Source organism: Pseudopodoces humilis, chromosome 2 (assembly GCF_049639895.1).
Source record: "Pseudopodoces humilis isolate 2021_Gansu_Grassland_sample_001 chromosome 2, ASM4963989v1, whole genome shotgun sequence".
Lineage (NCBI taxonomy): Eukaryota > Metazoa > Chordata > Aves > Passeriformes > Paridae > Pseudopodoces > Pseudopodoces humilis.
Genome location: NC_142201.1, coordinates 85,629,031 through 85,656,618, shown reverse-complemented (window position 1 = coordinate 85,656,618; position 27,588 = coordinate 85,629,031). Strand labels below are relative to the sequence as shown.

At 42.2% G+C, this 27,588-nt stretch overlaps 1 protein-coding gene and 1 long non-coding RNA gene across 2 annotated transcripts in view; one reads left to right on the top strand and one right to left on the bottom strand.

Annotated features, from left to right (window-relative positions):
- Window positions 1-24,581, top strand: part of LOC148184903 (uncharacterized) — a 32,931-nt gene extending 8,350 nt beyond the window's left edge. The window contains exons 2-3 of the long non-coding RNA XR_015771881.1: window positions 21,811-21,909; window positions 24,447-24,581. This is a non-coding gene — a long non-coding RNA (uncharacterized LOC148184903). The remainder of the gene's footprint in view (window positions 1-21,810; window positions 21,910-24,446) is intronic.
- On the bottom strand, window positions 802-25,669 carry LOC102099843 (ovostatin-like). Its single transcript, XM_014259731.2, has 36 exons — window positions 25,557-25,669; window positions 24,869-25,052; window positions 24,382-24,538; window positions 23,208-23,260; window positions 22,309-22,329; window positions 21,100-21,268; window positions 20,440-20,524; window positions 19,519-19,630; window positions 19,049-19,163; window positions 18,731-18,840; window positions 17,415-17,573; window positions 16,838-17,065; window positions 16,459-16,516; window positions 15,836-15,981; window positions 14,604-14,753; window positions 13,874-14,044; window positions 13,431-13,563; window positions 12,758-12,854; window positions 12,025-12,253; window positions 11,354-11,477; window positions 10,911-11,029; window positions 10,411-10,462; window positions 9,631-9,714; window positions 8,568-8,744; window positions 7,989-8,070; window positions 7,357-7,513; window positions 6,866-6,940; window positions 5,736-5,901; window positions 5,265-5,485; window positions 4,477-4,692; window positions 3,941-4,065; window positions 3,673-3,763; window positions 3,041-3,109; window positions 2,020-2,125; window positions 1,612-1,685; window positions 802-892 (listed from the first exon to the last, which is right to left on the bottom strand). The coding sequence occupies exons 1-35, from the start codon at window positions 25,664-25,666 to the stop codon at window positions 1,624-1,626; spliced, it is 4,413 nt and encodes a 1,470-aa protein (XP_014115206.2). The 5' UTR covers window positions 25,667-25,669; the 3' UTR covers window positions 802-892; window positions 1,612-1,623.
- Between the last annotated feature and the right edge of the window lie 1,919 nt (window positions 25,670-27,588).

Below are 27,588 nucleotides of genomic sequence, written 5' to 3'. Positions count from 1 at the left end.
CACCTCAAATAAACCATAGCACCGAGTGCCACATCCAGTCTTTTTTTAAACACATCCAGGCTGGTGACTCCACCACCTCCCTGGGCAGACCATTCCAATATTTTATCATTCTTTAAGTAAAAAACTATTTCCTAATATCCAACCTCTATTTCCCTTGGTGCAGCTTAAGACTTTGTCCTCTCGTTTTGTCAGCTGCTGCCTGACTAAACCTGACTACAGCCACCTTTCAGTGAGTTGTAGAGAGTGACAAGGTCACCTCTGAGTCTCCTTTTCTCCAAGCTAAACAACCCCAGCTCCCTCAGTCATTCCTCACAGGGCTTGTGTTCCAAGCCCCTCACCAGCCTCGTTGCCTCCTCTGGATGCACTCAAGTGTCTCAATGTCCTTCCACACCTAAACCCCTATTCTTATGCTACAGGGGCAAAGGCAGTGCCCCCACAGGGCTGGGGAAAGGTGAGGGGTTGTCCAGCAGCCATGAGCAGTGGGTGCCATCTCTGGATGTGGGGGGACTGAACACGATGTGTATTGCAGCAGTGGCCAGTGGTTATCAGCTGTAGCTGAGGGAAAGTGCTGCAGGCAGGACAAGTGTGTTCCTCTCCTCATCCTCCCCCAGGCAGCAGTCACGACACATGGACTATCATCAAAATGCCTCTTCTGTGACACTGAAATAAAGCCAATGCCCAAAGTAAAAGGGAGGTTTATTGGTGGAAAGTTATACGTGATTATACTACAGAACTGGACAGATGTGGTGTGAAAGGAAACAGAGAATCAGACACTAGTTCGATCAACATCACAGAGTCCCACTGTCATTCCCAGGGTGCAATGGCCCTTTCCAGGACTTCATGACAGAAGAAAATAGGGTGCTTGACCACTTGTTCAACATATATGGTGCTCCTGCAGGCAAAAATCCAAAAGAAAATAACCTCAATGAGAGCAAACAAATAGCTGCAGGTTACAAAATAAGGGTATTAAAAAAAAAAAAAATACAGGGCAGTCAGTTCTTTCTGTGTGAAGCAGCAAAAAGCTGGACCAAGGTCTTGCAGCAAGCCGTGCCTGGACTCCTCAGAAACTGCTCATCTGATAACAGCAGCAGAATTTCTGTGCTGAGCAGGATGCAGACCTGACCTCCTCTACAACCAGGCAGCATCATATCTCTGACCAGTTATTTCACCACCTCCATGTTTCATGTCACTTTTTTTCTCCTCAGATAATGTATTTACTGTCCCAGAAAAAGTTTCTGTTATTCCATGTGGAAAACCTTGCTTAGGCCTGGGAAGCATAGGCTCCAGAGGGAAGTCTTTCAAGGATAGCCAAAGGTAAATGGTTCTTTGCTACATATCTGTGCTTTTGAGGAAACTTTGAAGGTATTTTGCAGTCTTTCCATTATTCTGCACTTAGACTTTTATTCTAGAAGCTGAGTTCTCCCCATGAACAGTGATGTGGTCCCCACTTGAATTCCACTGGTGTCAAGGGACAGGATCTGGCCACTGTCTCTGCCTGCTCTCTGAGAAGCCTCATGAAGACTTTGTTTCTTTGAGACTAGTTCAGCTCACTCTGCTCTTGCTGTTTTATACTTCACTTTCTTATCTGCTTATTTTCTGACTTTCACTTACCTTTTTGTATCCTTAGTCCATTTCTGCAGCAACCTCTTTGCAAGGTGATGAGTATTGAGCAACAGCATACTCTTCTGGAGAAGAATAGAAATATTCTTGTTACCCTGGAGAACACCTCTTTTGCCTTTCCCTGGAGGTGGATATAACCTATGCATGCTTAAACCAGAGATCCTTGAAATGTCCTTTACTCTGGTGCATGTATTTTCATAATTTTCTAGTCATGCCTGTTGGTCACCTTGGGCATGAGACCAAGGTCAATAAAGTGAAATGAGTCTCTCCCCTGGCCCTAGATTCAGGTACTGATGGAGTTCAGAGGAGTGCTGGTGGCAGCAGGGCTGGTTCAGGCACGCTGTTCTGCTGTCCCTGTCCCTCTCCCACACTTCACACTGGTTCAAACCAAAGACATACCTGTTTCATAGTAGTCATAGATCTGCACAGCAGCTGGCTTGGGGTGGCTCACTACAAAGTCCTGCTCAACTGAGAAAGTGATTTCTTTCCTTTTCTTCTGTGAGATCTGGAATGGAAGGTCAGAGATGACAGGTCTTGTTATTTGTACAGCACCATCTAGAGCAGACAAAGGTGGTAACTGACAGGCTGCATATTCCAAATACCACACCTACAGATATGGGACAGCCATTATCTGAACGTGTTTGGAGAGTCCAAATTGAAACTGAACTGAAAAGTTAATAGATTTTCTGTCCTGCTTGTATCACCCAATTCTGTAATTATTGCATATCCAGTTGCCAGATGTGGGGAAATTGTCCAGAGGCACTGAGTTTAATTTTCCAGGGTCTCCCAATGGTCAGGATGATAAAGGCTGGTTTTCCAGTCAATCCCATTTCAGACATGGACATTCTGTGCCACCAAGAAACTGGGAGTCAATTTACAGCACTGGGATATTGGCTTCTGTTAGTGCCCTGAGCAAACTGTTTACTGAATAAATTCAGGAATTCAGGGATTAGATTACAGGTAAAATTTTGCAATGATCTAGTGTAAGAGAAGCAAAGAAAATCTTTCCAGAGGAGAATGAAAGCAGTGTTTCCTGTCCTGTTGGCAAGATTGAGGTTTATAAGAAGCCTACCAAAGAGACATACACACAAGGGAACCTCTTTTCAGGCATTTATCTGCTTTTGACTGAAAGGAGAAAGAATTTTGATTGATTTAAACGTGCTTTTTTTTATTAATTTTTTGGGTTTTTTGGTTGCTGGTAGGACAGGTATCAGTTTGAAGCTGTTTGGAAGGTTGGGATGTTACATGCAGTTTGAAAAGTAAGCAGCTTAGTGATTACAGTAGAAAACTGTTGAGGAAGAAAACATGATATATGCACCATATAGGGTATATTCATATTCATATATTCATATAGATTCATACCTATTACATACTGTTTCCACCCTTTGTGAAAATCAAATAGACAGTAACCAGAACTTACATTTTGCAGATAAAAGAGGATGTGATTTTTCTTGTTTTCTACTTGCATCACTGTATGACTGTCAATGAGCTTCAAAACAAGAAAATCAAGATAAATATATTTGTAAAATATTACAAAACAAATGCTGCTTCAGACCCTATTGCTGCATGTCTGCAGTATTCATTCTTCTCCTAGTCAAGTTTCAAGGGCTGGTAGCTGACTTTTCGAGTCCAAACATTGCTGAATAGATTGAAAGAATGGACAAAAACCTACCACTTGACTTAGTTGGGGGTATGAGCTCTTTCCAAATGCACAAGTCACTGCAATTCACTTGGGGAATTCTGCCTGACTCTGGTGTGATCTATGTTTCAGAGCTAGTCTGAGAGGTTTCCCACCCTTTCTCCACCCAGGCAGTGCCAGCTCCCAGTTGCAGCTCCCAGCTGCTCAGGCTTGAGCTGAAACCCTTCCTAGTTTCAAATATAGGAGGGTCTGTGTGTTTGAAGTTCCCTGGAGGGCATTCCCTCCACCCAGTAATGAGCAGTGCAGCCATGCAAACCCTTCACAGTCTGTGGCTGAATGGTTCTTAACCATGCCTCTGTTTTTCTCCTCTGTCCCTGTGGGGAGTAATTTTAGCCTCCCTCCTCTAAGTTTACCTTATCCAGGGAAGACTTAACAGGAACAAAGCCAGAGAGCATCTTGACATCAATAATGAGCATGTTGGAGCTGCTGCGTTTCCCCGTGTAGCTGAAACAACAGAGTACCCTGTCAGCGGTCTTCTGGGATACTGTGTCTTACAGGCTGATATCATCAGCATGTCGATCAGCTTGTGGTTCTTGACTTCATAAGCTGAAGTGAAAACACACAGCAATGCTCTCTGTGTGTCCTGTCATCTGCACAGCTGGTTTGCTGATGGCACATTACCTGCTTATGAGGACAATATCAAATTTTGCTGGTCTGTCCTGTGGGCAGGAAGCATTTGATGTCTCTACTGAAAGCAGAAATCCAAAGGATCCCTCTGGAAGGTGAATATTGTATCTCAGTGCTGCCTGGAAGAGGAAATACCTTTTTATTCAAGAATGCCAAAGATTTTCTTTGCATTCCAAAAAAGCAAATGTCAGACTTAGTGAATTTTTCTGGCAATGTTGCACTTAGTTTTAAGTGGAAGATCCTTGCTTACATCAAAGATGAACACATAAGATGTATACTCTTTAAAAATCAAGGTGCTTGTACCCAGAGTTACCTCCCAGAAAGAAACCAGATGTTGATCAGAAAGGACTCTTTTTGCATGCCAGAACTCCCAGGAGTCAGAATGTGGGATGGGGAAAAGAGTGTTTAAATGGTTTAGGGAAATCAAACAATTAGGAAAAATAAATAAAAGTCAGCTAGAAAATCATCAAAACAATGGCTATCTTGTATGCAAAATGTGTGACACAATGAAGAAGAAGGCAGACATTTACTTGCATAAATACACATCCACTGCCATTCATTGTCAGGCTGTATTTCCCGGGGACCTCTGGAAGGGGAGTCTGCTGCAGCAGGAGCCTCTTCTCATTGTTGACAGTAAATACCTTCTCAAAAGGCTTTTTGGAAGTGATCTTGACTCTGTTTTGTGAAGCAGAGTTGTAGGTGGCCTCACCATAAGCAGCGAGTGCTTGAAGGGCAATGACTGTGTCCTGAAGAAAAAGAAAATAATGAAAGACAATTGGCTACACAGCGTGACCAGTGCAGAGGGGATCAAAGTCACTGTTACAATACCAGTCACACTTGTTCCGTCCTGAATTTGTGTATAACTCCAGTGTTCCCATACAAAGGAGCCATTTCATTCTCTCATGTATGATTTAGGGTAGAAGAATCTGACTCCTAATACAAGGGTCTCAGAAAATAAAATATGAGCAGCAGAGTGCACTTCTAGAGTTTTTCATAGTGATGAAGCCTGTGTTTTCTGAGGAGCTACACAGAACTCATGGGTCATTTAACAGATGGAACTTGGTGTTTTCTAGGCTCACCCCCAACACAAATATCTGTATTTATTGCTAGTCAAATTACTCTTCAGTGTTTTTAACCTTTCTATAGTTAAGAAAAAGGGGAAAGAAGTATTTTGGTCTCCTAATATAAAGGTTTGGCTTCTCTCAGAGACAACAAGTAGAAAAGAGAAACAGGACTAGGTAGCCAGAGGCCTGTTGGACCCCTGAAAGAGTGCCCCAATTCCTAGGACTAGCTGTGGAGTGGAAAGTAGTTTTGGCACCTGGGTAGAGGAGAAACCTCCATAGGGATTCTGCTGCTTGATGATCCACTGCACAATCCCTGAGGCCTTTGTGAGATCCTCTTTATTCCGGTTGGGTTTGTGGAGCAATGCCAACAACACGTAACTGGTGATCTCAACTTCAGCTGAAGGGGCATGGTCAAGGAAGGAGGGAGATTCGTCTGATGGAGACCTCTCCTCCTGCTCCCAGTGCAGTGAGCCATCTGAATAAATAAAGAGAGGAACCAATATCTATTATTCACTGCTCTGTACTGCCTTGGAGTCTCACTGCATCCAGGCCTCTTCCTCAGAAGGGCTCCCTGCAAATCAATGAATGCACTGCAGGTTAACTCCACAGATTATTCGTGCGGTTTGGTTCATGTGCCCACACCCTCAGTAGTGTCAAAGTTAGACCATCTGTAAGACCTGCTCCATCTTCCCACTTCCCAAATTCCCCAAATGACTGAAACTCACCAACTTCCTTTGCTGATTTCTGTAACTCTTCAAGGAATGATTCACATTTTTCTGCCTTGCCAGCTAAGCAGAAAGCATAGGCCATGAGTGCCTGAGTGTAAACTTCACTGATACCCTTCTCAGATGCAGTCTCCAGACAAAAAAAGGCATTTCGGATTACAGGGTACTTAAAAACAAAAAAGCATATGGGTCTAATTCAGGACAGTAGTCTTCACCTGCTCAAAAATTTATTTTCTTTAAACATGTTCCTTATCCTGTCACTATCACAGCAATGAGAGTGGGACTTCAGCTTGTATAATGACTTCAGGAGAGAGAATACAGAATTCTTCAAGGAGGGATTTCACGGAAAACATCAAATAAATCAAATAGCTTTCAATGGTGTTCTTGACGAGGTTAGTCTATATGTTTCACAGATAATTCCTTCTGCTTGTCTCCATGATAATTATTTGCTCTGCATTTCTATAGCCAAGAGATTGTTGTCTTAAACAAATCTAACTTAGTGGTTTCTATTCTCACTGACTTCGGTGTAACTTTAATTCTGCAATGCTGTACTAGGTTTACACCCACAAAAAATGTACAGTTCCACTCTGTGTCGTCAGAAAGGATATGAAAAAGTGGAAGCTAACTCCTGTATTGAGGACTAGCATCTCCTCTGTAGTCACCTTTGTACTGCCAACTTTTTGAAAAGGACAGATCAGCTTTTGCTCTGATGGGCATTTGTTTTTCCAACATACCTTTTAGTTCCATTTGTAGATTTTATAGATTTACCTGCAACAACTTACTTTCTTGACAGGGCTGTCTTTGAGGCTAAGCCATAGTGTGTGGGTTTCTACCTGTCAAGTCTTTTTATTGGAAACTGAAGGGTGTCATTGGATGTTTTGTGTCTCACAAATAGAAGATCTAATTCCAGTGAGGTTTGTACAGCTTCTGCTCGAAGACTGGTGATTTAAGAGGTATAGAAATGGGGATTTTCTCTATGACAGCAACCAGTGCAGATGCAGAGCATGGTCACCTACTCTGGGAGCTCTCCCCCTCTCTTTGTCTCTCTTTACTAGCTGGACAATTTAGCAGATGCTGGACCCAAGGCAACAACTAGGGACCAGCTCCATCTGAATATCAGAGCAACTTACCATACTGGCGTGCCCAGCTTCCAGCATGGCAATGGTGGTGTAGGCAGAAAGGGACAGCTCATCATCTACTCCTCCCTGAAAACAACACGGAGAGAAGAATAATCAGTAAATGCCACAGCTGAGAGCCTTTAAATACGAATTGTCATGTCCCAGCTGAAGGAGTATGGAGAGTTCTGGAGGCAGCCCAAAGGGAAGGAGAACATTCACATAGCTCTTGAATAGCTCACAAATCTAGAGAAGCCTTTTGCTATTAAATCAAAAAACATCACTCCTTCAAGCTTACAGTCCTGTAACCCTATCTCATGTGCACATAACATGTAAAGTAAGTGTACAAAAGCTGACTGAGCTGAAAATAATAATTATAAGATGTGGGGAATTAGCCCTTGGAAGAAGACAAGCACTTGGAGTGAAATATCGTTTTTGGCAGTAACAGGAGAATATATCCTTAGTGAAAAAGTATAAATTTGACCAAGTAGTAAATTCTCTGCTACCTTCAAGGCATTGTTGAAGAGTGTCCCAATACTCCGGAAACAGCCATCTAGCTTCTGTTTGCTTGACAGCCACATCAGGGTTTGAGACTGGACACGGTCATCAATATAGATTAAGTGACCAGCTTGTGCAAATGATCTGTACACAAAGGCAGTGAGCCTGCAAGGGAAAGATGAAGCTGTGAGATGAGCGCTGGAAGAAGCAGAAGAAATCAGCCCTCCCATTTGTGCTGTTGAAGAGCATGAAGTGTCACAGCCAGTGTGTCGTGGCTTGCTTTCTCTGTGTCTGCCCCTCAGAGAGAGAGCAGTTAGAGGAGCAGTAGCTAGATGGGACACGGGAAGGATGTCCAGCACACCCTGTGGCTGATCCTGGCTATAAAGCACCACAGTGCAATGGGTTTCATAGGAGACAGCAGGAGTATGAATCATAAAGTCAGATGGGTCTTTAGGGATCAACTTCTTTTCATGCACCTAGCCTGGCAGGGGATGGAGAGACCTCTCCTTTAGTGCTTTTCAGTACTACAGTCCTAGACAGCTCTGTACATCTGATCCAGCCAGTAAAGCTGCCTCTTACCTGCACCATAATTATTGAATGCAAATTCATCTCTGAGCCATTTCTGCCCCCAGTCACTCACCAGGTGTTCCCTTCTTTGTCTCTGGTGCCAAAGATGCTGTAGGACCCATCAGGATGTTTGTATGACAGCTGCTTCTGGTAGCCTGCAAGAACATGGAAAAGGAAGTGTTCTTGGAGGTAAAAGCAAAACCCTATTTTGTTTGCTAACATATTTGTCTGAAACCACAGTGGGAAAGAATGGAAAGGAAATGTATATCTACCAAACAGGAGAAGAGCTCTGAAGGGTTCTATTAATGGAACACCTTGTCTTGCAGAAACACTGAGAGAATTAGCAGAACTCTATCAGCTCTGTGTTCCAACTAAACATACAGGATCAGGACACATGCTGTGCCTGTGTGGAAAGAGAGGAGACTTCTCTCAAAAACCTCAAAGGAAACATGGCAGCTGAATGCCAGCAAAAAGGCATAAGATAAGAAGATAGAGGAAAGTAAAAAATGTATTTTTCAGGGCAAATCCTTGGGTCTCTGGGTTGTGCTACCACAGTGATGCCATCTGTCAGGGTAGCCATGCTGCTGCTCCCGCTCACTGGCCCTCGACAGTAATTCCAGCACACACTGTAAGGGAATCACAAGGATCTCACCGCTCACTAAGTATCCAGTGGCCTTGGATTTGACCTCCCAGCTCAGCTGTCCTGTCTTGTTCAGATAGTCCAGGACGTAGATGTTGGGTGCAAACAGGGCCATGTTCTGCTCCCCACAGCCAAAGGGCATCTGGAGGAGCTGGTGCAGGTTCTGCATGGCAGTGCCCATGATGTCACCTGGGGAGGAGGAGGTGGGAGGGGGGGATTAGCACAAATCATGGCCACTGAAATTACCAGTAATTTCCATTCCACAGGCACAGTCATAAAAGCCTCGCAGGGGTTGGGAGCCTTCTGAAGAAACTTGAAGTTCTCTGTGCTGAGTTCTGTTCTGTTTTGCAGCCAATAAATAATCCCTTCCCTGCCTCTCCTTACATAGTCTAAATTGCCCTTACCAGAAACACTCCTTATTTTGGTGCCACTTCAAGCAGATACTTCTTGTTGGAAATTAAAGAAACTTACAGGAAACTTCTGTTTCCAGAAGATGGAAGGGAATAGCCACAGCTCTTTATTGAAAACATTTATTGCAAGATTAACAGCTAATGCTGCAAAGGGAATTTGATAATGCAGAGGTATCACAGACCGCCTCCTAATTTTTATTTCTAGGAAAGGTAGCACAGACCCAGCAAGGGATTTCTGGAATGAGCTTCTAAACGTCACCAACGTTAGAAAGCAAGGATTTTATGGCTAGTGAGTCATGTAACCAAATCCATGTCCTGAAAAGACTGAATAGACTACTGGCATCTCTGATTTGTAGGTGGGTGCATAGAAGAATGCCGTACTAGCATGAATCTGGCTGAGGTCATAAATCAGAACTGTGCTGCTGCTTCAGAGAAAGACTTTCAAATGCACTAAATTTAAACAGAGTAGTGAAGAGTGGTGCAACTGATATTTAAACTTCATCTTGCTGTTGCAGAGCATTGCTGGACAAGATGAGAATCAGTCTCTTTTCTCAAAAGTTTCCCACACTAGGAGTGGAAACTCACATTTTGAATCCTGAAAGAACTTTCATGTTACATAGTCTATATTTTCTTTTTTTAATGTTTTTTTTTATTTATATATTTACCAACAACAGAAAAGGAGGCTCTGGCTGATCCTTCCAAAACATTTGTAGGTAGCTCTAGAGCTATATCTTGAATAACTACATCACCTGTGGAGAAAAATATTTGTCATTTTTATAGGAATACTAATTATAACACTGAAATGCTCCTGGTACAAATTGCAGTACAAAATTGCACACAGGAGACAGCAATAAAGTGAAACTCACAGCATTCAGCAAGAATGCAAAGAGAGCAGGGGACACAGCAAAATCAAAATTGTGAGGAACAGATCAAGTGGTGTAGTCACAGTCATTGCTCAATAGGAAACAGCAAAACAGGGCATGGTGCACACAGGTTGTAGTATCTGTGACCCTTGGGGATTCCTTCAGTGACACAATCAGCACTGAGATAGTGTGCAAAGGAACATTACATTCCCTCTCCCATTCCCACCAGAGGTAGAAAGCTGTAAGCTACAGGTATCCATGGAATAGAGGACAGCAGTCAACACGAGTGAATGAAACACAGGACATAATTTTCATGGAAAGGTTGTCTCTCTTTGAGAACTTCATAGCAGCCTTCCTGAAGCATCTGAGCACATCTGACCAAGGCACAGGTGCTGCCTCAGTGATATGCACTGACCACACAGGAATTTGGTAGCAGGGAACTGAACTATTGCACTCATACTAGCTGTCATATGGACAACTCTGGGGGAAAAGGGAAGGGAAACCATCAACAAACACTGCAGGAAAGAGTGCAGACTCCCACTTCCTTTCAGTTCTCAAGACAGTGGTATGTAAGACCCTTACCTTCTGTACAAATTAAGGAGTTTTGAGTCTTTTCCCTTCTGATTCCTTCAGGCTGCATGGAGATGGAAAGAAGTGACACACAATGTAAAGACAAGACAAAAGCATGCAGAAGAAATTCAGTGACAAAAAAGCCACCCCCTTCCCCAACCTCCTACATCATGAAACAGGTGAAGCAACAGTTTTCAGTTCATGTATGATGTGGCTGCTCCCAAAAGGGAGATCACATCAGACGGAGTCCCTCATTTCCAGTTTCTCCTCTGCACGAGGGAGTCATGCACTTGTGAACACCCACTGATCCTCACTGAACAGATCACCAGATGGGAGTGGACTTGGTCTTAGATTAAACAGCCAGACCTTGTCCCAGCCAAATGAAGGTGGAGCCATACCAGGACTTCTTTAGGGAACCTGAAAAACTTTTACTTTCTTTTGATACTTCTGCTGTGTTTTAGTTTTCTCATGAAAAGAAGTACAGGACAAAGAGTAAGAGCTGTCAGCAGTACCTCAACCAGCAGTGTTCTGATCTGGGTGTCCCTGTAGTCAATACTGATGTTCCTGGGAGTTTTATCCCCACAAGCTCCATCATCCTTGGTCTCTGCAGTAATGCTGAACACTACATTACCTTAAATAGCAGCAGATAAAAAGGGAAAAAATGGACCTCTACCATGCAGGATGATTGACAAAGTAAGAAATTTCATCTGATGGATAAGATGTAGTTCAACATAATGAATAGTCAGTCACTGTAGATGAGACATATGGGAAGAGAACTGATCTCTAAAAATGGCAATGATAAACACACTGAAGCTGTGGAGAAGCTCTTTAATCCAGACAACTGGAAAGAGCAGTGGTAGACCAAGCTGTCCAGGTTGGAAAAGGGTTAAGCTTTTCAGGTTATAAATGAGTATCAATCCTGGAACAGAAAACCAGGTAGATTCAAAGCACTTACCAATTTCTTTGGGGAAAATATTCCAGACATAGGTCTTTCTTTGCTTGGCACATACACATCCATCATCCTCTGGGGAGATGAGTTTGGCTTGATAATCAAGGGAATCCGTCAGTGAAACATTAATCTGAGAACAGAAAGAATAGTGTAATGGGGTGAAGGTTTTGTACCATATTGCAAACAGTGCTTTATTATTTGAGGGGGTGAGACACTATCTGCTTACATCTAGAATTAAGTGTAGAGCAGATTTAAGGCTTCAGATGATGATGTTTGATTAATCATCCATCAGATATAACCTGAACATTCCTCTCAACAGTCTCACTGTTAACATAGGATGTTAAGCATCTTAGGCACAACTTTTCCTTAAGGAAAAGGCCCCATTGAAACCACTGATGGCTTGCATAACTGTGGGTGGTGAATGATACTCTGCAAAGCACTTTTTTCCTTTATGGATCCTGAGACTGTTGCTTTACAGGTCTGCCGTAGTCACAGTTCACAAGATCTCCCTTTGCTCTGTGCTGGTTTCAGAGGACAAATCTGGACAGGGTAATCTGTTGTCAGCTAGAATGAGCAGCACCTCAGTCAAGAGCAAATCCAACCACCTGCACCAACCATTTTGCTGCAGCTTCTTTGGAGATGGGGTAAGGTTTAAGAATGTGGGCAGAAGTACACACCTTAATGCACTGGTCAAGGTAGTTGAAGACAGTGGCTCTAAGCAGGAAATCTTCTCCTCGTATGACAGAATATGGCAAGGTCAAGTCAACAAAGAAAGGCTGCAAGGCTGTCAGGGTGGCAGGCACAGACAGACCAAATCCAGCCAGCTCTTCCACACAGAAAGCACTGGCTTTCCATTTGGTGATGGTGTCAGGGATGGTGTATGAGATGCTGGATTTTCCAGTAGAGCTGATGGGAATGGAGGAAGGATGAAAGTTTTAGAAAGGGTAAAGTTCAGAGGACTTGCTTCTCAGTAGAGGCAACAAGTTTTGAAAGCCAAAACTACCCTTATTCTATCTGCAGAAATCCCATGTACAATCCCTGGAATTTATCACTAAAATTTGAGAAAAGTCCATTTGGAAGTTCTTCTGCCCATCACATCCTTGAGTCTGGAAAGACATCTCAGAGTTCTTGTTCTGCAAATTGGTATTTTAAATACAAGTGTCCTTCTTCTGAGGAAGGGAATATGACTCATGGTACACACATTGTGGGAGCAGGTGTTCTTTAGGGACATCTTTGGTAATTTGGTCACCGGAAAGAGAAGGGCAGATGGGCAGCTGATGATTGAAAAACTAGGTCTTCTGGGCCAGAAAGGAAGAAGAGTTGGCAAGGCATTGCTACCTTGCAGGACATCAGAGAACATATTTAGTAATTCCTAAAGCAAGGCAAAGATATGAAAGAAGCAGTACTCACTTAATTGGAACTATATCCCAAATCCAAGCTTCAGGAAAGAATTCCCGAATAGTCGCAAGGATGAGTCTCCTCTCTTGTTCCTCCCTACCAGCTTCAGCTGGTAAGAGATGATGAGAACTTAGTAAAACCTGATTCATATAATGGAGATGCCCAGAAGGGACAGGTTTGAATGTGCATGGGCCAGTACTTTCGAAGGACGAAAGTGTTTTACCATTTCCTTGTAGCTGAGACTCTGTATAATGCCACACAAATATTATTAAATGTTACTAATACATCCCTCGGTTAGGTATAACCCGGTGTCAAAGGAAAAAGAAAACATTGCTTGAAGTGTTTTGGTCTCTCATGAGCACGAGACCTAGGGCTAGAACTCAGGTCTTAGCTCTGATTACTGCTCACACTGTCACACAGTCTTTTCCAACTAGCTCTGGTCAGGAGGGAATCAATGTCAACAGTGTTAGTTTTGTGTGACACTGCAGTTCCCAGTGTGAGACTGGAAATTAATCAGAAGTGTAGACCTGAAAGACTCTTTTGGGTATTGGCCATTAACTTAAGCTATCTCATTCTATGCCAGGCCAATATTTAACATCAAAACCAAAGTTGGTGAGTACTGTCCATGTGCATAACAAGTCCTTTAAGGAGAAAGGTGAAATCTGTTTCCTGTGCTCTGTATTACCTGGTGATTTGAGGTGGTGTGCAGAAGCCACATGCCCTGCATTCACTACATATGGCTGACGTCTTACAGTCTCACTAGCGCACACAACTGGTTGTCGAACCTTTGAGTTGGTAAAAAACTTAATTCCCATATCCTGTAAAAAACCACATTTTAGCGTTAGCTGTAACCACACTGTAGCTGAGATTTGTTCCATTCTTCCCTCTTTCCCATTACTCTGTTTCCACCACAGAGGTGCCCAGAGACATGTATGCAGAGACTTTTGGGAGAGCTTTGTGTGTGTGCTGGAAAATCACAGTGGGCACCAGAATCAATTGAGAATAGAGGTCTAAGAGGAGAGCTTGTCATGTATGAGTTTTACTAATAAGTAGGGTAGTTTGCAGAATCTAACACTACATAAGCAGAAACTCACTTCAGCATATTTAAGTAATGTACAGGACATTTACCCTGAGGAATTGATACACATCTGGGCCTAATCCAGACATTACAGGTGTATAATACAAGCCTTTGTGAAAGATGTGGTCAGATGAGACACAGGGTTCTTGGGAGTCTTCTTCTAGATTGAACCCATGGAAGACGTAGCCTTGCAAGTCTCGTAAGGGATGCAGGCTGTATACCTGTGAGGGGTAAGGAAACAGGAACTGTGTGTCAGTAATCATCAACCTTACACCATCAAATACTGCAAATTGCCAAAACTGAGATGCCAGACTGTTTGAAACCGTTCTATCTTTCCTGGACTGAGAAATGGCTGAGTGGCTGGGATTAGAGGGCAGTGATCAGTGGCACAAAGTCTAGTTGGAGGCCAGTAACTAGCGATGTACCACAGCATGCTCCAGTACTGGCTCTAATCTTGCTCAATATCATCCTTGATGATCTGGATGTTGCAGCAAGGGTCTACCCTCAGCAAGTTTGCTGATGGCACAAGACTGGGAGTAGTGGATATGCTGGAGGGTTGTGCTGCCAGAGACCAGCCACAGGTTAAACTAAACCCCACATGAAAGAGGACTTACAATCCACAGGAAACAAAAAATGTTTATTGCCTACTAAAGATGGCTTGTGACAGCACATGCCAGAAGCTGTGGAACTCTAACTCAGTGTAATGATCTCAAGTGGTGAGAGGCACTGTGATGGAGGAGAAAGAAGCAGTGGAAGGAGACAAGGCATTTGGCAGCTTACCATTTCCTTTGACAACTCTGTCTCTGGCTTCAGGAGCAGCACGCTCTGATCCACCGCCCTCACAGCACAGAAGGAGTTGGCAGCAGCTTCAATGACCAAACTGACTTTGGAAGCTGGGTGCATCTGCTTCTCAGAGAATTCCAAATGGACCTGAAATTCATGAAACAGATGTTGGCATGGCTAGCCCATGCTGCTGGGGCTGCTCTGATGGTATGTGTGAGTGGAGGGCAAGAGGGAGAGTGGAGGGATTTTCTGTTAAAGTGCAGAAGAGCTGCCTGGAGAAGGATGTCTGGTCTCCACTGTAGCTGTTGACCAAGCCTCTGTTATAACAGGGACTTAGGCAATAAGCACGCTTAGATTCCTGTGATAGCTTAAATGAAGCCTACCTCAAGTGATTTGAAACAAAGTGTGATTCTTTTGCTGTCATTATCAAATCAAATCAAGCCTTATTTTGATGTGACTACATGCAATAATCCCTACAGTGAACAAATTATATTTTTCCTAGGTCCATGGCCCATGTTAGCAAATATGTAAAACAGATTTTGCATCTATTCAGAAAAAAATCTATTTCACATTTGTTTTAGATAAGAGGAAAAAACCAGGAGGGATAACTAGAAATGGGCAGCTAGAAACATTTTGTTTAATGTCACTTGGTTTGTCTTCTATAGCTTGATGCATTTTAGCTTCTAGGAGCTGAAGATTAGAAAAATCTTGCTGGTGAAATCTGAGTTTATAATGATGAAAGAAAATGTGCCATAAAGAAAAAAATAGGAAGAAATATTAAACCCCAGACTACCCTGACTTTATTTTCTGTGTATATTTAGTTCTGGTAAACCCAAACTGCATTTTGCAACAAAAAAAGTGTAAATTAGATTGAATGATGAATTGGGATAAGTCTAAAGCATGTTCACTATGTTGAAGAATAGAAAGTCTAAAAACTGAATGGAACACTAATGAAGTTTAAGAGAGGCAAGAATCATTTGGGATTTACGTGGGTCTCCTGAAAACTTTTTAATGTTAAAAGAAGGCATATCTTTTGACAATAAGGCCAGGAGGTGGTGGTAGAGGAAAGAAGTAAGGCCAAAGAGAAAAAAAGAAAAATGAAAGGAGTAATGCAGAGAGAAGTGAAAGGAAACAAGAAACAAAACTGGAAATCTCTTGTGGATGTATACACAAAGAATTTGTATTTATCTGATAGCAGGTATGGTTTGCTATATTTTAGAGCTTCTCACCTTGTTTCTGAAGCACTTCTCAACTGGCAATTGAACACTGTCTGCCACCAGCTCCTTGTCAGGGTGTAAGGTGTACACCAGCAGCCGAAGGGCTGGAGCCATTTTCTCACTGATCACAAGTGGAATGGTGAAAGTGCCATTTTGACCTGTTAATAAAATAAAGGCAACAATAAGGAAGGAATATCAAAGATTTACTGTAGCAGTAGTCAAACTCAACAAGTATGTAACTGTACCAGTCAGTGGAGCAATATGGACTTAGGTGATAAGCTGAACAATTTTCCAGGAGGTGACAGGCTTGGGTCTAATCCAGGTGGTCTCAGATTTATTGCAGATTTGAACATGTGCCCATATTCAGTTAGGACCCTAAAGCAGACACTCTGCATTCTCTATGCCATCCTTTGGGAAGATCTTTAGAGAACACTATTCGACTAATATCAAATTAAGGAATTGCTGGACTAAACCTGACTTTATAGTGATCTTAGTGGTAGCGCTACTACCATGCACACATGAACGGGTGGAGAGGGATACAGCCCTCCTTATAGCTGCTGTGTTCAACCATCTATGTGATTGTTTGTTTGCTTGTTTGTTTGAATGCAAAAATATGGATTGGCAACTTAACTTACCAGCTTGGATGCTAACTTTAATTTCCCCTGTAAGGACAATCTTGCCTTTTGCCATGCCCTGTGCAGAGAAGATCAAGACATGTATGGGTTGGCAGAACTTGGAAGGAGAAAGCAGCAATCAGGTTCAATGTGTATCAACAGGACAGTCTACAATGAGATGATCTCAAATGCTTAAATGTAAGCCTTAGGGCATGCTGAATGCTCACACTGCTGCTGCTAGGGACCTTGTTGCTGGTCACAAAGCAAAAGCAAAAGTAAGGGAAAAGGTGGAGAGAGAACACCATGAAGAGCACTCACTGCTGTAATTCCTGTGGATGGATTACCAGGTAGCTGCCCAGTAAAACCATTTCAGCAAACCAACCCACAACCTCATACTCACCACATAGTAGAAGTTCATGGTGGTGATTCTCTTGTATCCTTCTGTGTTTAAGATGTAGTGTACAGTGATCATCCTCTTCTGCCCACATTTCAGATTTTTCCACAAGGGCTCAATCCTCAGAAAACTGCTAGTCCAAGAGTAGAAGCGCTGGATGGAGAGAGATGCTTCTGGGTAGTAAGGCTCTATCCAGCCTTCATAGTGGCAGTGGTCACTGGTTTTATAAACTGCCTGAACAGGAGAGGGAGTGGGGAAGAAAAGGAAAACAAACATATATCACTAGGGAAGTCATCATTACATTCTGACCTCAGAATAATTAGTTCATGTAATGCATATAGATAAGAATTGTGTCTAAAGCCAAACTGGTAAGGAAAGAGCAGCCTTGCAACAAGCCATTGCATTGCAACAACTCAGATGTTTTCTTCACTCCTGGTAGTTTTTGAGAGCTCTAGACCATGAAGAAAGATGAAGAAAGCATATTTTTATTACCAGAATTAAAACCTCACCCATCTTCTTTTGGGTTCAGTTTGAGAGCAGCCATCTCTCTCCGTGTCTCTATTCAGCCTTGTTTTGTACTCACTTTCAGACTGATCTCGGGATCAAACATTTCGGATGTGTCAATGCTAAACTCAGCAACACCGTTATGATCCGTGGTGAAGTTGTCTGTATTCTTGTTATTGACAAATAGCTCAATAACCTCATTGGAAATTGGAGAGTTGTCTTTGTCTACCAGCTTGATCTGTAAAAGGGGATGTGAAGCCTGTTGAGTGTATTGTCTTTCTGTATGTAGATACTGATATTTTGCACTCGTTTGCTCTCCAAACAGCAGAATTACTTTTCCATCTTCCTTCAACACAATACTTGACAACTGAAAAGTCTCTCTTCACTTTCTGGCAACTATCTGAGCTATCTTATGAGGTTAGGAGCAGGAGCTTCCTCAGCATCTGCCACACCATTGATAATGTCCTTTTGTGGAGCAAGAACTTCCGTGTCTCATCTCTTCCCTGATCAGTCCCTTCTGACTATACATTTCCAGTTTAAAAATTTATTTTCTTTTCTCCCTTCCTTTTTTTCCTTCCTGAGTCTTGAGAGTCTGCTCCTGCTATTTTCAGTGTCTGAAAACCTTTTCTCCACTTATTTATTCTGAACATTTTTCTGGTTCTGTCTACACTGTCTCTGCTGTTTGTGTCAAACGAACAAACAAACAGCAAAATAACAGATCCCTTTAAGTAAGTTCTATGTTCATAGAAATGTGCATTCATTTTGATTTTTAAAAGAAAAAGAACAGAGTAGGAATGGGAACCGAAAAAGAAAGGTATATAGACTTTAAAGTGGGGGAAAAACCCACCCTTGAAAGACAATTTCGTCTCCTTTCAGTGCTACTGGTCCTCCTCTATCTTTTCCTCATTGACAAAAGCTGAACTGGAGAGAGATTTATCCCTACCTTTTAAACCACTGACAGAGTTATGTGGGTATTGTCATGAAACAAATGAAAAACCTTTCTGAGACAAAAACTGTTGTTATTTCCTTTATTTTCTTTTGTGTGTCTTAAATTCCTTTCCCTCTTTATTCCCTCATCCAGCACTGTTTTTATTCATGTCTGGTTGGCATGTGATGGTCAGTTCTGAAGGGAGAGGCAGTGATTTATAGCAAGCTTAAAATGCAAGTTAGAGAAATGCTAGTTAATGGGTTGTTCTGATCTGAAGTATTTCTGGCAGAATCAGAATAAACTAATAGTCTTCAGTATTCAGAACTACCAGTAGGGCATTGCGTTCAGTGAAAGAAGACTGGGGAGAGCACCCCCACCCCAAACAGTCTCCTAGATGTTGCCATCATTGTTGTTATGTGATGGCCTGTCAGTCATCTTCAATACAAGCCCTCCAAGCTCTTGCTTACCTGTCCAAAGTAAGGAATTCCTCTTCTGTAGTGGTGATCCATGTTCTCAAACCGTATGGCGCTCATCACCCGAGTTATGGAAATAACCTGAGCAGCTGTAAATTGCAGGCCTGGAAGACATGCCCAGAGTCGTGAGGAGATGAACTGTGTCCTGCACAGAGCATCATCAGAGTTTGCCTGGAGATGGCCACTGTGCTTGTAAAAATGTGCCTCCCTTCCTCATGGAGACATCCTTGTACTCAGCAAGCAGAGGCTGTCTCCTACTCTCCTTCTGGACCACACTGCTTTTGCTGTTCCTGTCTGTCTGCAAGGGATTACCTGTTCCTTTTTCTGTCACAGTGACCTTCACATCAAGGTGCCTCATGTAACCAGTGCGATGTAACTCAAAGATGCTGGAGCTGAAGACCTGGGAGAGGCAACCCTCTGTCTCCAGCTGGACAGGGAAGAAAACAAATCCTGTTGTCAAGGATCATAGCTTGCAAAGGGTGTTGACAATACACAGGATCCTTCTTTAGTGAGTGAAGTATTTTCCCAGTAATTTTAACATGATTTATGCATGTTTATGGGAAACTGAGTCATGAAGAAGAAACATGTCAATCCTTCAGGCCTGCAGGAAGCCAAGAAGAGAAATGAGGTGCCCTGAGCTCCTAGGTAGTCATACAAGCAAAGAGAGGAGTAGGGTGAAGAGAAGAATCAGACAGAAAACAAAGTGTGATGGGCAAAGGGAGAGAAACAAGAACACAGAACAGAGGACAAGCATGACGAGGAATAATAATTACGTAACATACATTTTTGGTAAACGATTGACAAACTGGGCTTTTCTTACACCTCCCGTATGAATCAAAATCCCTGCACACACTGAGCTTGACTTTCCCTTCAACAGGCTGGCCATAGGTGTACCTAGGGGGAGAGGAAATATGATCTGATGAGGTCTATGAGCTAATGCTTGAAAAATAATCTTAAGCTAATGTGTGCAGGAATAGATCCAGGACAAGCAGTGAGCTGGGAAGCCAGAGCATGGAATAGTTTCACAGGGTTTTCCTAACTCTCCTGCTTTAACAAAATAGAAAATACAACTCAGAAATCAAAATTAGTTCTTTTTCACACCTAAACCTATGAAACAAAGCTACACTTTGAATGTAAAACCAAATACCTTTATAAACATAATGAACAGATGAGGCTACTGACCAAATTAAGACACTTGTCTCCAATCTTCAGCTTAAACTGGAGTTCCAGGCTCACTGAAATCAAAGCAAAACTCCTCATATCTGCTAGGGAATCAGAATTTCAACTCTGGATCCCAAATTACAAGATTTTGGTGTTGGTGTAGGCAAGTTCCTTCTGAAGGACCAGGCTTGGAAGTTAGACAGCTCTAACCGTAACACCCCAGCTAGAATTCAATGTTGCTCTGCTTTATGAAGCAGTGTCTACCTCTGAAGTGTGTTGTTTGGAGTGGACACATCCTACTTCACCAGGGAACCTCTCAAAAGGTTTAACCACCTCGTAGAACACCATGTGGAACCAAATACTTATACAATAAAATGGGATGAGCACAGAAATAAATGAAAGCTCCAATCACCAAGTCAACCCTCACCAACATCTTCTGGGGCCCTATTTTGGCTTTTCTCTAAGCCCTGTCTCTTTCCCTAGTCCTTGGGAAGTTCTTCCACTTCAGCATATTTCCTAACCACTCTGCACGTGGTACTTACAACCCACAGACTTTCACGGTGAACTCCGAATCCAGGATTGTAAGGCTTTCTGGTGCAGTGACTGTGACATCAAACTTTGGCAACACTAGGACAAAGAGCAAAAAGAAAAAAAACCCAACGCTGGGATATGGTAAATTTGCAGACCCTCCTAAGATGAAAGCAAAAATGAGGATATATATTTTATTGTTAGTCAGTGTAGAGGGAATGGGATTTCAGAACCAGGGTGGCAATATGTTTAAGAACTGGCCTGATCTGCAAAGGCTTACTAAAGTATTTCTGCAATACTTAGAAGAAAATACAGGACTTTTAAAGTGAATCCTGTTTTGTCTAGATGTCTTGCAGAGCTTTGGCAAAGAAAGTTCATGGACATAGCTGTGAAAATTCAGTGAGACAAAATTTTGTCTCACTGAAATTTGCAATCAACTTGCTGATTTCTTATGCAGATTATTTTGCTGGCTGAGTGTGTGAAAAATTGTAAATTTTTCTTTTTTTTTTACTCTTCTCTTTCTTTTTTAATCTCCCCAGTTCTTAAGGACAACTAATTGAAGCTGCATTTGCCAGGAAGCTGTTTGAAGTTTTAGCAGTCAAAAAGGTTGCTTGACATGGACTCATCTCTAATAGTGTTTCCTACACTGAATAAAAAATATAGGTGTCATTTACCATATTCCTCCACAAGGAATGAGTGATTTATTTTATCTCCTGACTTCTTTGCTACAATAATTTTGTAGTTCCCCAGGATAGGTTCTTGAGTGAGTGGGAATTCTAGCTGAATAATGTTCATCTCTGACGTCACATTTTGCCACTGCAAGATCCTGTTGCCCCTTGGATCCTGAAGAAAAAAAGAATACAGACTCACAGTTTTTTTGCCTTGGAAATCTTTTGCTACTAGCACACAAAACCAGCAACAAGAAGAAAATAGAGCAGGTTGCTTTAACTCCCTGGAGAAGCTGCTAAATGCATGTGCATTGAGTTAAATTGTGCCTTTGTACTCTGATTATTCATGTTATTATTAATGTTGTTAGATTCTCCTCTATTGTTCCCGATTTAGGTATTCTCTGCCAGCCTACTTATTAGTCTCAATCATCAGGGAAAGTTGCACAATGCTGCTCTTTCCTGCTCTTTAGTATATGTTGCTCTAGATTTGTGTCAAGAGGGGAGAGAAAGAAAATCTTCTTTGTGCTTTCCCTTCAGCCAAGTTTATCCCACACAAATCTTGGCCTTTAGCAACCCCAGCTTTTTTTTCAGCTTTTGCCAGAAGAAGGAAGGAAACCTTTATTTTGCATTCACTGGGGTGGCATTTTCCTCTCAGTATATGTTATGCTAGCTAGACTAAAGAAAACTCATTCACACCATTTCCTTGACTCTTTACAGCAACAACTGGAAGAAAAACATGTGGAGGGCTCAGAAGATGTGTGTTCTCACTGCAAAGAAAATAAAGTTCCCTGACTTCATAGTGTAACATGGAAACTTGTAAGTATGCTGTCTAGACACAAACTGCAGTTCTTTTAGAAATCCACAGAAAATGCCATGAAAGTACTGACATAGTTAGTAGTTGTATTCACAACCTGTATTTGTTCATAGTTTTCAGCAGCACTAGACTTACAAAAAGATACACCCCCAAAATAAGTTGAGCAAACTGGGGGAAGGGGAGATGAATCAAAGGCAGACATAAGAACACTACAGATTTCGACTGCTGGAATGATAGGTGTGCTTTCCATGTCAAGCTCAAAGAGCATCCTTGCTTTTTGTGGAGTTTCTGTTGATTTCTGCTGGTGTACTCAGCAGCAAGATCTGTCTGTGTATGGACACATTCAAACTCATGTAAGGACATGCCTGGAGTAATGCAGTACAAGGACAAAAATTTCTTACCTGAATTGTAATCAAGGGGTACTGAAAGAGGAAAAAACAGAATGGAAGAATATATTAGGTTGCTGATCAAACACAAATTATTTTTCCTCAGGACTGTGAAAAGTATATAACCAATATTCAGTATAATACCATTAATCGGAGGTCCTCATCCCTTATTTCAATAAGTTTAACAGCAATTTTACTTCAATAAGAAGCTTGCATAAAGGAGAGAGATGAAATGAGAATGGTGGGGCAGTTTCTGACCATACTGGTTTGAGTGCAGTCTCAGAGAGTACGAGTGAGCAGAGTTACAGAGGTGCACACAAACCATGATTTGGGCTTCTTTTTAGCACCAGCTCTTTTGCTATCACTGTGCTGTCTCCTGCATTACAAGTGCAGGAGAGGAGGCCGGTGAAGACCCTTACATTAATTTCATTATGCATTATGAGCATGAAGAGAGTTTGCTGGCAGTGGAAAGAACATCTCTGAAGAGATAAATAATTGTGGCAGCAACTTGCTTTTTAATTTCCCCCATTTCTAAAATGGGCAAAGTGCCAGGTGGATGATTTACTGATGTCTGCAAGCAACATTTGCTGAACTGTGAGAGCAGGAGACTGAACTGTGGGCTTTCTGGTCAGAGCTAAGATAATATCTGTGGCAACAAACTGGAGGGGGTTTTGAGCTCCTTTCCAGCGATCGCAGAAGGTGTTGAGTCAGGAATTCAAACTGCTACACACTTGCCTTCTTCCCTGTGACTCTAATGAAAGGGTGGATTGCAGCATGTGCTTAGGAAATCAGGTTAATTCTTTGGCATTTAGTCTCTGCAACAACTCATTTTAGCCTCAGCAATCCTTTATGTAAAATTTGAGAAGTTGTCTCCCAGCAATTTTAAATACAGGGGAGTATTAATGGTCACTCACCTTCTCCTGAACAGGTTTAAAATTGAAATCCAGGGCAACAACACGAAACCTCACTGGAAAGGCAAGGAACAGGGTGTTAGCATTGACCATAGTTTGTTTGGCTGAACATAACATTTTGCATTCATTAGTACTCCCAGTTTCACAGGGTCTTTCAACAGTCCTGCTTGCACAGGATGCACATAATAAAATGCATCTGAAGGTAGAACAACCCTACACAGACTTTGATTAAGGGTCTTTTTCCTAGCATCAAGTCCTTGTACTCTTTCATAAAAGTTTCCTTTAATGTTAGCAATGAAAAGTGTACTTTCATTAAACATCACAGAAAGGAATGACTGAACAAATAAGAACTGCATTACATTTTTATAATTTGATTTTTGTCTGCTGCTTGCCCCAGCTCAAAACCAAGCTATTTGACCAATAAACAGCCCATATTGGACACCTTGGTGGCACCAAATTCCAACTGTTAAGCTTTTTTTCATACTATGTATCTATGTAGATAGAACTGACCCTAATTAAAGTAAAACTAATCTAGTCTAATGGCTGCATTATATGACTAATATCTGGGAAGAAGTTTTCTGCTGTTTCCCTATAGTGTGTGCTAGAAACCTTAAAGCCTAGAAATGAATTGAGGAATGGATCTAGAAAACTGGAGCTCTGCTGGATGGCCATGTGAGAAGCATGGATAAGGGGAAAGTGTAAGTGCAGGAATACAACATGAGAATCTAAAGTCCAAACACATCGGAGGCAGAAGGTAAATAGCATGATTTTGTCTTTAACAACTTATATTTCATTTCAAAGTAACAGATTTCACTCTGTTTGGTCTATTTTGATGCTGACCAGCACCACAGAGGGAAGAATTATTTTATGCCAGGTATTGATCTAATCACCTCTTCCCACTATCCTGGCCTGTCATCAGTAATGAAACAGCAGCAGTGATAGCTTATGTCACCTGGGAGGAAGGGACAAAGAAAATGACAGAGATCATGGAATGACAGTCTCCTGACATCCTGAAGATGATTCCCTAAGCTCCTCAGCAAAGAACTGTAATAGTTTTAACAAAAACTGTGAAGAAACTACCTAGAATGTAGCTCAGCCTGAAAAACACCAGACAGAGAAATTCTGTCTGAAGAAATTGCCTCCTAAGGCCCACATTATAGACAAAGTGGACATTCACCAGTCTGTCCTGGTTTGTAGATGGGTTTGTCTGTCTGCACAAAGACGATGCTGTCTGTGTTCCAGATCATCACTGAGCGCCGCTCCTCCAGGCGGATGGTGGTGCCCTTGGCAGAGAAGGAAATGAAAGCCAGTGGTGCGGAGTGGACAGGAGGAATCTGTGAAGAAACAGGAAAACATGAGGAGGTTGTTAGTCTTGAAGTAATTTGCTCCAGAACCTGTTGAACAGCAATATCTGTGGCCTGGGCTCCTGCGTGACACAATCTCACTTCTACCAACTCCATCACCTTCCTTGGGCTTTATCTTATTACTTATGCATACAAAAAATGCCTCCTGGTTTGTTACTATGTTACTCTCCTATGCTTCCTTTTTCCTTTAACAAGTCTTCCTTCTTTCCCTGTCTGTTCCTTTCCTGTGCTCCCTTCTTTAATTTTCTTGTCCCTGTTTACATTTCTTTTCCATGTGAACATAAATTAAAATTAATTTACCTTGAACTTGAAGCATTGTAGACCACTGCTTTCTGTCACGGTTTTATTAAAAATAGTGGTATTAACAGAGCTGTATTCCAGGATTGCTCTGACAGACACTGTCTCGTTGAGGTTAAGGAACTGCAGGCAAACCTGACCTGGAGAGTCATTTTGGAGGACAGCAGGCACCATCAGGACATACTGCCTGTGAAATCCAAACATCAAAGTGATCACATTCATAGGTAAGGGAGAAACAGGATAAAGTGAGCACTTAACACTTATTATTTAATACCCACCAATTACTTTAGGTTAAATAGGACACACTGCCAGTGCTCCTCACTCTTTCTGCAACTCTGAACCAGCCCAGTCCTGGTACTGACCACAGCTCTGGTGTTGCTCCCAGCTCTTGCCTTTTTGCCCTTTATCTGAGCCCTGGGCCCACCTGGTTTTAGCAAAGCACCCTGCTGTCACTACTGCTAGTGCCTTTTCTGGACACATGTCAACTTCCATGGAAGTTCTGCAATAGGTGAAGGTCTGATCATATTAAATGAGAACGATTCACTTGCCATCCCCATTCCACTTTTGCTCCCCAGATATAAAATATGAGCCCTGGATTGTTAAATTTTTAGAGAAAAATTAATAACATTGATTAGCCCTGTCTTTAAAGCCTTTTCACAAATACTAATAGTAGTAATAAGGTAGTTCTTACGGCTCAGGCTCCTTTGCAGCTGTTACATGCCAGAGAAGAATAGCCAAAAGAAACTTCAGCCACATTTTTCTCACTGGGAGACAGAAGAAAGAGATAAGTTCTCTTCCCATGAAACAATTCCTTGCCTACTAGTTTAACAGCTCTGCAGCATTCCTCATCCAGTGCTCCAGAGGAAAGGAGTTTGCTCTTCAACTCCTCCCTGGCTCCTTCCTTTGATGTTAGTGCCTTTATAACTGCAGCAAGGGGTGGAGATCCCAGTCTATCCTATTCCTTGCAAGAACCTCCCCTAACACTACTGCAACCAAAATTCAACCCACCATCTCCAGGCTGTAACATTTCACTGCACTTCTCTGAATGTCTGCACAAAATACCTTTAGTGGACTTGTTTTCAAGGAAAGGGGCTTTGGGTTTTACACTGAGACTTGTCACAGAACTGAAAAGCACAAAGTGATGCAAACCTGAATAAGTCTGTCAAACCAGATTAACATTTGAGGGTTATCCCCATTGTTCTTGTAATTTACCCACTGGATTGACAGTCTAGGTGAAGTAGATCAATTTTCTATATTTTGTCACCAGATTCTGGCTAAAATAATACACTGACCTCTCTTTTCCCTTGCTTCATAGGTATTTTGAAAATTGACTAACTGGAAAATAGAGAAGCTAGAAACAGAAAGAGATCTAAAAAGTCTTAATTACTTCTACCTTAGCCATTGAGAACATGACAGCACCGTGGAAGTTTGATTTCATTTCAGCTCGGAATTAGCCAGTTGCTGGGTCTGTGGGAATTTGTTAGTCCCCCAGGTTTCCAGTTTTCACACCTGTGTGGAAGCTAATGGAGTTTTTTATTAGGGAGAAGGAAGTTCTTTTGTTCTTCTGTACTCTGAAGAGAAAACAAAGCACTCAGGTGGGCTGCTCGGCTCAAGAAAAACAATGCTGGAGAGCAGTTATTTGAAAACTCTAAATAATTTTTTTCCATTAATATTGGTACTGGGTCTGTCTGGCATGAGGTTATGAAGTCAGCTTTCTCCACAGCAGCCTGCTGTGCTCTGCATTTGAGGCTAGAACAGTGTTCTTAACTCACCAGTGTTTTGGCTCTTGTTTAAGAGTGCTTGCAGAGTGTCTGGGCTTTCTACCTCCCCCACCTCCCAGCCAAAAGCCAGGGGGCTTGGGGTGGGCAAGGGACTGTGAGGGGCCACAGCCAGGACAGATGACCCAAACAGGCCAAAGGGATATTCTGTACCCACCACATGACACCATGCTTAGCAAAAACAGGTGGGGGAAAGGAGGAGGAGGGACATTTGTGGTAATAACATTTGTCTTCTGAAGCAACCACTACCTTTACTGAGGCCTTACTTCTTGGAGTGGCTGGACATCTGCCTGCCAATGTGAAGCGGTGAATAAGTCCCTCTTTTAACTTCTCTTTCATGTGCACCTCCTCCTTTTCCTTTTTAAACTGTTGTTACTTTAACTCATATGACTAAATTCTAGTTTCCTTCTTGGGAGTGAGTGAAAGATTGGGTGGCTGATTGGCTGCCAGAGAGATATGGTTCCAAGGGCAGAGTACCTGCATGGGACCATGATTTTCTCTAATATCCTGATATCTTTTATGACTTTCTCTTCTAGTTTCTTGCTAGTCTGTGAAAATTTCAATAGAAACATAGGGCACACAGAGTGGCTATGACATGTTCTCCCTTATGACTTCTAATTCTTCACAGAAGTATCAAACCATATGGAAATGGAACACGCCAGAAGAAGCAGATGGCTCCCCAGAGGTCTCTCTGTGGCATGGTGTGGGTGCTTAGAACACAAACAACAGAGTGAGGTTCTGTTCTGAAAGCCCACCTCACTGTCATTTCTATTGCAGAGGATCTCTACAGATTTTACAGTTGAGGAGCTTCCCTAAGGATCAGGCATTATTTTCTCTGCAATGGAATACCCATACCAGCAGCTGCCAAGAACAGAAATTCACTGACAAGGGCTTGAACTTGAGCTGACATGTGGAAAAAGGAGATGGCCAGTATTGCAGGTTCTT